Source organism: Corythoichthys intestinalis, chromosome 19 (genome assembly GCF_030265065.1).
Source record: "Corythoichthys intestinalis isolate RoL2023-P3 chromosome 19, ASM3026506v1, whole genome shotgun sequence".
Classification (NCBI taxonomy): domain Eukaryota; kingdom Metazoa; phylum Chordata; class Actinopteri; order Syngnathiformes; family Syngnathidae; genus Corythoichthys; species Corythoichthys intestinalis.
In genome coordinates, this window is record NC_080413.1 from 18,401,102 (window position 1) to 18,414,935 (window position 13,834).

Sequence of the window (13,834 nt, forward strand, 5' to 3'; positions counted from 1 at the left end):
TGTCTTTGGAAATAAATGTATGTAAGCATTTACTTGGGGAAAAAATAAATCTGTTTGAGCCATACAATGCAAAAGCAATGTATCTTTCCTCTATCTTAGGCCAGGCAACCCAAAATGTTGAAAGAGCCCTATTGGGGCAAAAAAACAAATGTCTGGAGCAAAAAATTGAAAGCCTTATACGCTGATGGCCAAAAGTATTGGCACCCTTGCAATTATGTCAGATAATGCTCAATTTCTCCCAGAAAATGATTGCAGTTACAAATGCTTTGGAAAGTAATATCTTCATTTATTTTGGTTGAGATGAAAAAACACAAAGGAGATTGGCAAAAAAAATTATCATTTTACACAAGCCTCCAAAAATGGGCCGGACAAAAGTATTGGCACCCTCAGCCTAATACTTGGTAGCACAACCTTTAGACAAAATACTGTAACTGCGAACAACCGCTTCCAGTATCCATCAATGAGTTTCCTACAATGCTCTGCTGGAAGACCTCTCTTCTTTGGCCAACTGCTCCAGGTCTTTGAGATTTGAAGGGTGCCTTCTCCAAACAGCCATTTTCAGATCTCTCCACAGGTGTTCTATGGGATTCAGGTCTGGAATCTTTGCTGGCCACTTTAGAAGTCTCAAGTGCTTTCTCTCAAACCATTTTCTAATACTTTTTGAAATGTGCCCTGGTCATTGTCCTGCTGGAAGACCCATGACCTCTGAGGGAGACCCAGAGACCACAAGAATTTCAACGTAAAAAGCTCGTTGTGGTAAGGCGGCGCAACAGTGAACTTAAAAGACGAACCACACATTCGACAAATTTACGTAAAATAAATGCTACAGTTTCTTTTGCTTTTAACCAAGAATCGAGACTTTGTTTTTACGTCCAAATCTATAAAGAGCTTTTATTCACAAGAATTTTCAACGAAAAAGCTCCTCTGTGATTCCACTTGGTCAGCTTGACGGCCTCGCCAACAATGCAGGCCCCCTATTTATCAGCCCCGCGCCCCGTCAATTACATTATGAAGTCTATGCCATGATAAAACTATAGCTCCCGCCATAATAAAACTAAAATTATAGTTCCCCCCCGCATCTTTTTTCCATTTTCAAACATTTTGAAAAAGCTCCACAAGGTCAGCGCTAAAGAGCCGCATGTGGCTCTGGAGCCACAGGTTGCTGACCCACAGTCTAGGGTTATCGTCTTAAAATACAAAATTACCCTACAAAAATAACATACCATCAGTACTTACCAGTATTAAACTATGATCAAGTTGATTCATACGGATCGTCATACACACAAATATTTAAATGTTTTATTTACAAAGAGTATTCAGTGTTAGCAAACTGTACAAACATAAATAACCATTTTCATATCATATTTTTACATTGTCGTGTTTCAACAAAAAACAAGATTCCCCATATCCTAATCACTCAGTAATGATAATAATCATGAAAATAAGAAATGCACATTAATTTTAGCTTGTCAACACAACCGTTGACTGCGTGGCTTTGGGGACTTTCAAGTGCATGCGCGGAAAGAAAAAAAAATCAAGAAATGTACGATTTTAAAATATAAATTCTCATAAAAATTGTTTTTTTTCCCCATCATAATGGCCCCGACTGATAAAATACTGAACGTAAAAAAATAAATTAGGAATACAAGCCTTGGCATTTGGCGGGGAGAGGTCAGCCAAGTTGACTCAAAAAGGCTTCTCACTTCGTCAGTGCAGTACCTGTCAAACAGCAAGGGCTCGGACGTTTCTCAACAACAAACTGAACAAGAACTAGAGAAAAATGAAATACTCGTCATTAAAAAAAGTTAAGGGCGAAAGAAGACATTACGTTTCGCAAATTTTACGACGCAGCATTGAACATCACAGCTGCGCGCTACGGATGGCCGCTACATCCGGGTATTTTTATACCCCGGAAGTTTCAATTTTAATTTAATTTTTTTTTTTTTTAAATCATGGTTTTAAACATGCCTGTATTCCACAACGTCCGTGACAAGCGTCATATTTTAATTTTACTATTTTAAGTGTGCTCTTCCCCATTAAAAGTCAAACGTTTACACACTTCACTAATAATCTTCATAGCTGATTGAAAATAAATAATAGCAGCACTGGGAATAGTAGAATACTTTGGCTCCCGTTACGTGTATATAAATAGTGCTTTGTTCCTCATTGGAAAAAAACAAAAACCTTCACATATATGTACATTTAGCAAAATAAACAATATTTCATGAAGGTTCATTTTTAAAGGGCCGGTAACATATCGGTCAAACATCCAGGTCATAATATATAGTTGGTGGGCACTGGGTGAGAAGGGCACATTCACAAGAGTCCTTGGCAAAGTGATGTGATGGAAATTTTAAAAAATAAAAATGATTAAAAAGCAGCTATATGGGCGGAGGTCCATTGGTGTAGCGAAGCATAGGGTGGAAAGATCTTGCGAAGTTGTTGGCGAGGTGGCAGCTGTAGTCCTCCTGGCTCATGGGCACCATGCAGGCCAAGGCGATGAGGAGCAGGAGGAGCAGATGCACGGGCAACGCCGCCCGCAGGACCCTCTGCAGGAAGGACGGCTGCTTGGAGGAGGGGGAGGACGGCGACGAGACGTCGTCCAAAAGGTCAGAAGGGGAGGAAACGCAGCCAGCGGCGCCGGTGTGTGGCCTCCTGTGGCTGAGAGGGAGGATACACAAAAAAAAGGAGTTTAGCACTCCAGTATTTGCAAAGTAATGCTGCGGGCAGCAGTTTACTTGCTTTAATGATGGGATTTCAGCATCAAAATAAGTTTTTTCTCTTATCTCTTAAATACTTTGGTCAGTTTATTTTAGGTAATGATCAACCCTGTGGGTTCACCTGAGACACAACTCAGGTTTGGTGCATATTAATGTTATTAAACTCGTTAGAGGGTAATAAATTATTCAAAATTTCACCCACCAAAAATGTATTAAAGTAATCGGTAATAAAATCATGTCGGTTTGACTGATCAAAAGCCAATTCAAATGTACTACTATTGCCGTAATTTCCGGACGATAAGCCGCTATTTTTTCCCTCAGTTTGAATCCCCGGCTTATAGTCCAGAGCGGCTTATTTGTTGATTTATTTGGGTTAATAAGTAACGCTTTAGTTGACAGTGGTGTCTTTAAGACTGTCATAAGACCATCATAATTATGACACTATCATGGAAATTACTGACTGCTTATGACAGATGTCATCAGGCAATTTATGTCACTAACTCCATTTACGTCCAGGTCGGATCTTTTACATCCATTCAAAATTGAGATAATTAGCCAGATGACACAAAATGAGATCTGTAACTTGTAAGCATTCATTAATGGTCATGACAGTGTCAATTTAGAATTATGATTGTCTTATGATAGTTTTATGGCACCACTGTTAAATAAAGTGTTACCAAATACCAATAGCAATTATTAAAAAAACTGGAACAGTAAATGAAGAAATAATTAGCACAGAACATGAATTTTGGTTGTTATTTACATCTGTAGCGCTGCAAAGCATACTAAGAGGCACGTTGGACAACAACAGTGTTGACAGCAGGTGGCTGCAGAAGTTGACTGTCTCCCTCAAGGGAGCAGTGATGGCCAAATGAAGCTTCTTGAAGCAATGGGGGCTCAATTGGTCTTATGTGAGTCTTAAGATGCCGCTGTCAAATTAAGTGTTACCGGTCAATATCTTTTGGTGTAAATATCCCATAATACAGTGAGGACAGCTGCAGCTTACAGTCCCGTGTGTCTTATCTATGAACAAATGTCGTTTTAGTGTCAAATTTGGTGGGTGGCGGCTTATAGTCAGGTGCGCCTTATAGTCCGAAAATTACGGTATATCGTAATTTTTATACAGACCAAAGTTGTACACAGGAGAGACACATACATACATGTTGACATAAACACTGTTTGCAACAAACCACACAAAAGTAAAGACAGACTTAAAGGGAAGAAGAGCCAGTGGAAGCAAGTCATGTATGAGTTCAACGTCATGTGTTCTTATTATATCAACATAGCAGTGTAAGTCCTAATGCTACAAATGTCTGTCTGGACACTTCCTCTTGTTAGCGCCACGTATCAGGAGAAGGGACGGCGTGTTCCAGCGGCTACCATTATCCCAACCACCCACACAAACACATCCACGCACTGTAGCACATGTCTGCAATCACACTTTATACTGTGTGACTGCAATGCGCAGTGCAATGCGTCTTATTATGTGTCTTGTTATTCCAAAAATTGTGTAAAGTGGGTTTACATACGTGTGAGGGATGATTTTTTTTTTTTATTATTAAAGTAGGCATGTTAATGAAAATACTACTGGGAGGGTGGCAGCAAATGAACGAATGTTCATCCTTCCCAATTGAAACGGATTGGACGTCTATGGCCATCAGCGACAGCCAATGCCAGGCAATTAGTTAATTTTGGGGTATTTTGCGTCATTTCCTGTGGATTTTCTTTGACTTCATTTTCCTTTTTGGGGCATTTACTGGTCACTTCCTGTTGATTTTGGGGCATGGCGCGGGAAGTGTTTCGGTCGATTTTTTGGGGAACAAATAATTACCGTAATTTTCGGACTATAAGGCGCACCTGACTATAAACCACCACCCACCAAATTTGACATGAAAACAGCATTTGTTCACAGATAAGCCGCACTGGACTATAAGCCGCAGCTGTCCTCATTGTATTATAGGATATTTACACCGAAAGATATTAACTGGTAACACTTTATTTGACAGCGGCATCATCTGTCATAAGACCAAATGAACCACCATTGAAGATTTGCAGCCAATTGGTTCAAAGATTCATTGCTTCAAGAAACTTCATTTAACCATCATTGCTCCCGTGGAGGAGACAGTCAACCTCTGCTGCAACCTGCTGTCAACAATGTTGTCGTCCAACATGCCTCCTAGCATGCACTGCAGCGCTACAGTAAATAACCGATGGCGTTTTGTGTCATCCGGTAAATTATCTCAATTTTGAATGGATGTAAAAGATCCGAGTTGGACATAAATGCCGGTAGTGACATAATTTGCCGGATGACATTTAATGACAACTGCCATATGCATTCATTAATGTGTCATGTCATAATTATGACGGTCTTATGGCAGTCTTACGATGCCGCTGTGAAATAAAGTGCAACTTATTAACCCAAATAAATCAGCAAATAAGCCGCACTGGACTATAAAACGCAGGATTCAAAATGAGAGAAAAAAGTAGCAGCTTATAGTCTTAAAATTACTGTAAATCAAACAGTGAAACAATAGTGTATTTAACTTTGGGGATTAAATATATATGTTGATTTTTTTTTTTAATAACATGGTCACCACCTGACACCTTTCTTGCTCCCGGGTCACATTGAATAAGGTGCTATTTGTGAAAAGGGGGCTAACCCTTAAACACCTGGAACATGAAGCAATTATCAGAGAATCCCAAAAGTTGAAAAATACGGTCTTAATGACAACTTTTTTTCAAATTTGTAAAAAGAAAAGTCAAAATGAATATGTGTAATAAGCGCTCTGATATCTATAACCCTTGCTAAATCCTGTTTGTTTTTCTCATGGAACCTGCAGATGCATGTGTTGACTTACAGCCATCATTTTTTTTCCAAAAAGAATTGTCAAAATTCTGAATTAGTCTCAAAATCATGAAATTTTAGGTGTATCAAATGTGGTAAGTTTAGCAATAAAGGGTTTTAAACCAAGGCTTATTGGACCTTTAAAATTTTAAATGTGTTTGTGTGTCATTGCGCTGTCTAGCTACAGGGAATTGTGTTATAATACACAGGCGCTTTTATTTCCAATACAAAAACTCCAACACACTCTAGATCAGACATGTCCAAAGTCCGGCCCGGGGGCCAACTGCGGCCCGTGGTCAAATTTCATCCGACCCCCAGCCGCTGTCATAAAATCAATAACATCTGGCCAGCACACAGACTTAATAAATTGGTCAGCAGTACTGCAACCAGCGTATGAAGTAGCTTACACACGAAATGCTGCTCCTCATTTACCCACTAAAAGGCAGCAGCACTTTAACCCTTTACCACCAAATGTATCACATTTGATATACCTAAAATTTCATGATTTTTAGATTTAGAATTTTGACATTTCTTTTTGAAAAAAAAATAATGGATGCAAGTCAACACATGCATCTGCAGGTTCCATAAGAAAAAAAACATGATTTAGCATGGGTTATAGATATTAGAGCGCTTATTACACATATTCATTTTTACATTTTGTTTTACAAATTCGAAAAAAAGGTTTCATTAGGACCTTATTTTTCAAATTTTGGGATTCTCTGATAATTGCTTCATGTTGCAGATATTTAAGGGCTAAGCAACATTACTCCGTGTGAGCCATTACTTCCATTTTCTAAAATGGCGACAATCAACAAAAAAAAGTTGACTGTGACGGCCGACGCTTCAAGGATAGATGGAAATTGGACTATTTCGTCACTAAAATATACAACAACTGTGTCTTGCCTCCTTTGCAAAGAGACAGTCACTGCTTTTAAAGAGTTCAATGTGAGGCAATATTACCAAACAAGACACGCTGACATGTACGACAAGATTACAGGGAAGATACGCAGCGAAAAATTGAAGCAACCTGAAGCTAGTTTAATTTCGCAGCAGTAATATTTCGCAAGAGCCCGAGAGTCGAAAGAGAACGCCGCAAAGGCTAGTTGCGAGATTGTTGAAATTATTCATTAAAAAAAAAAAAATAAAGCAAATGTGACACACTGAATGACTTGCTAAATTTTGCTTAAATATATTGTTCTACGTAAAGGACGTGGGCCAAGGTCGGCCCCCCACATTTTTACCACCTCATATCTGGCCCCATTTGCAAAAAGTTTGGACACCCCTGCTTTAGATGAAATAGAACGCTGTCTTTGTAGTAGCTTAGTAGTAGTATGTAAACTATCCAGCATGCATATGTACTGTCTTTGTGCACGCCTTGTATGGAGAAAATGGGCAAGCATGGCAAATGTGGACCGAAACGGCTGTTTTGGGATGGGAAAAACTAAAAAAAAGATCCTCAGCCATCCTGCGCCTCTGCATTTACGGGTCAGTTCCTGTTGATGTTGGGTAACTGAAATGGAAGTGACGCAAGAATGTCTGCAAAATAATAGGAAATGACGCAAAATCAAGGGGACAGGGGCAAATATAAAATTTCACCTGTTAAATTAGAGGTTGAACATATTTTGGGGGTGATTTGTAAGTTGTTAATGTGCAACAGAGTAACGTAGACGTAATATGAGATATGATTACAACTTGAATGATGGGGTTAGTATAAAAACGGCATCCTTTTTAGTCCATTTTTTAAAAATGAAAAAGGTGCTTTACGAGGAGTTTGGCTGAATAAATTTAAGGGAAGGGAGTAAGAAAAGAGTAAAGAAGATGGGAGTTAAAGAGGAAACTAGACAGTTTATCACATCACATCCTAGGAAGAATGGGAGGAAACGGAACAGAAAAAAAACAACAAAAGTGAAAAAAAGGTTTTGCCAACCAGTGGGCTATTAGGGACAAGCAGTGAAGCAGTGAAAAAACATTCGAATGCAAAAAGGGAAGAGCCTGACAAGAGGCTGCTCCCCGATCACATAGGAGCAGGTCACATGACCTCTAGAAAAGGCGGGACACCATGGAACACCCTTTTTTTTCATAACAAAACAATCACATGTGGTCAAATCACACGAATTTTTTGGGGGGTCTGATTTGCGATTTGGGTTCCATCACGTTCTCGTCTTTGCAGAGCTCAAGGAGGGGCGCTCAAGGTACCTGTGGCGCGTGCCGGTCTCGGGGGGTCCGGGTTGGGCCTGACTACTTTTGCCTCGGGGCTGAAGGGCATAATGAGCAGGGAGGGAGGCGTAAAAAAAGAAAGAAAAATGTTTCAGTCAAGAGGCAAATGAAGACATAAAAGAACTCAAAAGATCTCTGCAGAACAATAAGTGTCAACAAAGCAGCAATGTAATCAATGATGTAATTGATTGATTGATTGATTGATTGATTGGCTGGCTGGCAAGAAATCTGGCTTCTCAATTCCTGTTGAAGAAACATACTAGCGAAATGGCAAAACTTTCCTAAAAAGGAAAAGCCAGCTTTTCTTGTGCATTTTAATTTGCTTAACATGCTGAAAGCAGCATCTACGAAACAAAACAAGCAGGGAGCTTGACAAGAAAGTGTTAGAGACACTTTTTTGTTTTATACCCAAAAAAATAAATAAAACAAAACAAATAAAAAAAAAAAAAACAATGGAAACTACCATACTATGAAATACACTCTGAATGCAAGCAAAATATAGTGTTTGCTTGGACAAGTATTAGGGCCACACTCATTACACATTACTTTACAAATAAGGTAACATTACAAGAAAATAACGAATTTAATGAAAAAGTTTACTATAGCGGTGTGTGAGTATTTTTAATAATTAAAGAAAAAATTACAATTTTACCACCGTAAGTGCCATTTTAGGAGAATACATTAGTATCTTTTAAATAGTCAATTTTACAAAAGTATGGAAAAGTACACTGCTGGCCAAAAGTATGGGCACCCCTGCAATTCTGTCAGACAATGTTCAATTGCATTTACAAATGCTTTGGTAGAAATATCTTCATTTATTTTGCTTACAATGAAAAAAAACACAAAAGAGAATGAAAAACAAATTAAATCATTTTACACAACACTCCAAAAATGGGCCGGACAAAAGTATTGACACCCTCAGAATAATACTTGGTAGCACAACCTTTAAACAAAATAACTGCAAACAACATCTTCTGGTATCCATTAACGAGTTTCTTTCAATGCTCTGCTGAAATTTTAGACCATTTTCTCTGGCCAACTTAGTTTCTGAGATTTGAAGGGTGCCTTCTCCAAACTGCCATTTTCAGATCTTTCCACAGGTGTCCTATGGGATTCAGGTCTGGACTCATTGCTGGCCCAGTCCTTTCTCTCAAACCATTTTCTCGTGCTTTTTGAAGTGTGTTTTGGGTCATTGTCCTGCTGGAAGACCCATGACCTCTGAGGTAGACCCAGCTTTCTCACACTGGGCCCTACATTATGCTGCAAAATTTCTTGGTAGTCTTCAGACTTCATAATCCCATGCATGCCAAACAGCCCAGTGCCAGAGGTAGCAAAGCAACCCCAAAACATTGGTGAACCTCCGCCATGTTTGACTGTGGGGACCATGTTCTTTTCTTTGAAGGCCTTGTTTTTTTCTCCTGTAAACTATGTTGATGCCTTTTCCCATAAAGCTCTACTTTGGTCCCATCCGACAATGGAACATTCTTCCAAAATGTTTTTGGCTTTCTCAGGTAAGTGTTGGCAAACTCCAGCCTGGCTTTTTTAAGTATATGGGTCAGAAGTGGGGTCTTCCTGGGTATCCTACCATAGAGTCCTTTTTCATTCAGACGCTGACGGATAGTACGGGTTGACACTGTTGTACCCTCGAACTGGAGGACAGTTTGAACTTGTTTGGATGTTAGTCGAGGTTCTTCATTCACCATCCGCACAATCTTTAGTTGAAATCTCAATTTTTCTTTTCCGTCCACATCTAGGGAGGTTAGCCACAGTGCCATGGCCTTTACACTTATTGACTACACTGCGCACGGTAGACACAGGAACATACAGGTCTCTGGAGATGGACTTGTAGCCTTGAGATTGCCCATGTTTCCTCGCAATTTTGCTTCTCAAGTCCTTAGACAGTTTTTTGGTCTTCTAACTTTTCTCCATGTTCAATGTGGTACACACAAGGACACAGGACAGAGGTTGAGTCAACCTTAATCCATTTTAACTGGCTGCAAGTGTGATTTAGTTATTGCCACCACCTGTTATGTGCCACCGGTAAGTAACAGGTGCTGTCAATTACACAAATTAGAGCGGCATCACATGATTTTTCAAAGGGTGGCAATACTTTTGACCTTTTTTGGAGTTTTGTGTAAAATGATTCATTTTTTTCCATTCTCTTTTGTGTTTTTATTGCATGGAAAATAAATTAAGATATTACTACCAAAGCATGTGTAATTGCAATCATTTTCTGGGAGAAATTGAACATTATATGACAGAACTGCAGGGGAGTCAAAACATTTGGCCTGCAGTGTATGTGTGATATGAGCCAATATAAAGATATTGGTAATTTTATGTGATGTGAGAATGCATATGTAATATGACACAAAAATGTAAAGCATGGCTAATCGAGAAAAGTCATTATAAAAATTAAGTACAAATATTATTGTTATTTTTTTCTTTCCAAAACATTAGGCACACTGCAAAAACACCCCTACTTAAAACTAGTTAAATTCCCTTGTTTTCAGTGGAAATCGACTAGAAATAAGTGAAATCATTTCTTGAAATAAGAAAAATAGGTAGCTGATAATAAGCTAAACAGACAGATCTAAGCAATAAATTAGTATATTTAATCTTAAAAAAGAAGCTTGTCAGAAATGTTCTTAATTCGAGAATAGGTATTGTTCAAAACATTTTTTGAAAGTATTTTTTTCTTGATTTAGGTGAAAATCAAATCCACTTTTAGATGTATGGGCTCAATAAGAACAAATAGTAATATTTACTTAAAGTAAGTGGAATAATCTTACGCATTAACCTCTTAATTAGTCTTTAACACTCTAAACAAGATGGAGAAAATGACTTGACTAGATTGAAGAAAAATAATCCTATTAAAACGTTATAAATTAGCAGTGCTTTCTTGTGAGAGTTTTTTTTTCTTTTCTTTTCGGTGTGGCCCTCATACTCTTTTGTAATGTTGCATTGCTGACATCTTAAAAACAAGAACGTTACCAAGTGACTTTTTCCGATGTTTGACTCATCAGAAAGAGTAGAAGCAGCCGCAGAGGTAGCAGTCATGTTTGATTCAGTAACATATAGCGGTGAGAAATCCTGAAAACAACAAAAGAGAAAGCACATGAGTCGGACAACGGTAAAAACATTGTGCAAACGTCTCCATTTGAATGCAAGTCGCCACCTGTTGCGAGCACTCATCCTCCAGTCGCCTCTGCAGCTCGTCCAGGTCACCATCAACCTCACGCAGCAGCAAGCGCAGCCTGTTCGAGATGACGTGCACCTTCTCCTGCGCCTCCAGACACTCTCCACCCGAGGACCGGTGCATTGTCGCTGCCGCCGTGCTGACCAGCAGCTGAGCCGACAGCTCCTGGAGGGTCGACACTTTCTGCTGCGAGTTCAGCAGCTCCTCTCTGATTTGCTACGGGAGGATGAAAAAGTTCTGTCAAAAAAGTTGTGACTACAGCGGGGAAAAAGGAATACAAAAAGTGTGAATGACATTACCGTTAATGTACTGCGATTAGCTCGGAGAGTTTCCAAGTCCAGTTTTGGAGGGATGGGCACCACCTCGTTCCTCCTGCGGTCGATGTTCTCCAACCACAGTAGCAGACCGTGACTCATCTCGTGGAACTCCTGAAAAAAAAAAAAAAAAAGGTCCTTAGAAGTGCGCAATATAGACAAAAATGTTTATCACTATAACAACTTACTGCAATTTTTGCGGATCTTTTCAATGAATACAGTGGTATGAAAAAGTATCTGAACCTTTTGGAATTTCTCACATTTCCGCATAAAATCACCATTAAATGTGATCTGATCTTTGTCAAAATCACACAGATGAAAAAACAGTGTCTGCTTTAACTAAAACCACTTTAACATTTATAGCAGGGGTGTCAAACCAATTCCACAAAGGGCCAAGAGGGTCCTGGATTTCGTTCCAACCAATGAAGAGGTCATCTTTTCACCAATTTGATCTCCTACAAGTCTAATCAGTTGCTTGCAGTCAGGTGCTGCTTGTTTGGGCAGAAAATTCATTGGTTAATCTGTTTGCGCCGTCTTGGTTTAAAAGAAATCCAGGACCCTCTTGGCCCTTTGTGGAATTGGTTTGACAACCCTGATTTATAGGTTTTCATATTTTAATGAGGATAGCATGCAAACAATGACAGAAGGGGGAAGATAAGTAAGTGAACCCTCTGCCTAAGGAGACTTAAAGAGCAACTGAAACCAATTTTTACCAAGCATTTTAAATTGGGTGTGTGCCCAATCACTGATGAGTGGTTTAAAGCTGCCCTGCCCACTTTACAACACACACCGGGTAAGAATTGTCTTGGTGAGAAGCATTGTTTGATGTGCATCCTGGCTCAGTCAAAAGAGCTGCTGAAGACCTGCGAACAAGGATTGTTGATTTGTATAAAGCTGGGAAAGGATAAAAAACCATCTCTAAAAGTCTGGATGTTCATCAATCGACAGTCAGAGAAGTTGTCTAGAAATGGAGAGTTTGGCACTGTTGCTTCTCTCCCAAGGAGCGGCTGTCCCCCAAAGATGACGCCAAGAGTTCAGCGCAGAATACTTAGAGGGGTAAAAAAGAACCCTAGAGTACCTGCTAGACTTACAGAAATAACTGGCACAGTCCAATATCTCTGTGCACACATCAGCTATATGTAAAACAATGGCCAAGATTGGTGTTCATGGGAGGACTCCACGGAGGAAGCCACTGCGGTCTAAAAAAAAAAAAACACTGTTGCTCATTTAACATTCGCAAAAAGCCACTTGGACACTCCACAAGTTTTGGCAAAATATTTTGTGGACTAATGAAACCAAAGTTGAATTGTTTGGGAGTAACACACAACGTCATGTGTGGTGGAAAAATGGAACAGCTCACCAACATCAACACCTCATCCCCACCGTGAAGCATGGTGGAGGGAGCATCATGATTTGGGGCTGTTTTGCTGCCTCAGGGCCTAGACAACTTGCAGTCATTAATGGAAGAATGGATTCAAAAGTTTATAAGTATGTTTTTCAGGAAAACCTGAGGCCATCTGTCAAACAGTTGTAGCTAAAAAGAGGACAGATGCTTCAACAAGACAATGATCCAAAACACAAAAGTAATCAATTTCAGAATAGTTTTAGAAGAACAAAATACACATTCAGGAGTGGCCAAGTCAAAGTCCAGACTTGAACCCCATTGAGATGTTGTGTCAAGACCTATAGACAGCGATTCATGCCAGACATCCCAGGAATCTGACTGAACTACAGCAGTTTTGTAGAGAAGAATGAGCCAAGATTAGTCCTGATCGATGTGCCAGACTGATCTGCAGCTACAGGAAGCATCTGGTTGAAGTTATTACTGCCAAAGGGGGGGCACAAAATATTAAATGTGATGGTTCACTGACTTATTTTCCCCCCCTTCTGTCATTGTTTGCATACTATCCTCATTAAAATATGAAAACCTATAAATGTTCGGATGGTTTTAGTTAAAGCAGACAACGTGTTTTCATCTGTGTGATTTTGACAAAGATCAGATCACATTTGATGGTGATTTTATGCAGAAATGTGAGAAATTCCAAAAGGTTCAGATACTTTTTCATACCACTGTATATAAAAAACACATTTTATATGAATCACACAATAAAATGACACAAACATAAAACACCAATATCCTGTTGCCAAATAGATACCATTGAAAATATCTTGTAGTATGACCACATTTCAAGGAATTCAGTAAAGTGCAAAGAATTGAAATCAAAAAGGTGTTTCATGTCACATTTTAGTATGTCTATTGTCGACATTTATCAAGTAGATGTGACAATAAATCAAGTGTTTAGACGTTGAGCTTTAGAAACACGAGATTGTCAGCTTGTTCTGAAGGCCCGACTGTGATGTCTTGGTCTGAACATTAGGGACACGGTGTAAAAGGAGTATGTAGATAAATATAGATAAGAGACAAAGAGGAGTATAGACGTCTAGATGGAAACTATAAATAAGTAGAAATAAGTTTTGTTGGCTCTGTGTTTAGAGTTGTAAATTCCCCAAAAAATCCTCAGTTTCAGCCAGTGTTGTTTTT

The 13,834-nt window shown here is 39.2% G+C and overlaps 1 protein-coding gene across 10 annotated transcripts in view; it reads right to left on the bottom strand.

Annotated features, from left to right (window-relative positions):
- Positions 1-417: 417 nt before the first annotated feature.
- The window catches only part of syne1a (spectrin repeat containing, nuclear envelope 1a), a 273,050-nt gene continuing 259,633 nt past the window's right edge, over positions 418-13,834 (bottom strand). For 4 of the 10 annotated variants that reach the window (XM_057822040.1, XM_057822039.1, XM_057822043.1 and 1 more), the window contains 5 exons: positions 11,278-11,406; positions 10,958-11,194; positions 10,774-10,872; positions 7,762-7,820; positions 418-2,661 (listed from right to left, as the gene is read on the bottom strand). In XM_057822040.1, coding sequence (XP_057678023.1) covers positions 2,382-2,661; positions 7,762-7,820; positions 10,774-10,872; positions 10,958-11,194; positions 11,278-11,406 — 804 coding nt within the window. In that variant the 3' untranslated portion in view covers positions 418-2,381. The remainder of the gene's footprint in view (positions 2,662-7,761; positions 7,821-10,773; positions 10,873-10,957; positions 11,195-11,277; positions 11,407-13,834) is intronic. The other 6 variants (XM_057822046.1, XM_057822045.1, XM_057822044.1 and 3 more) reach the window with 3 other exon arrangements.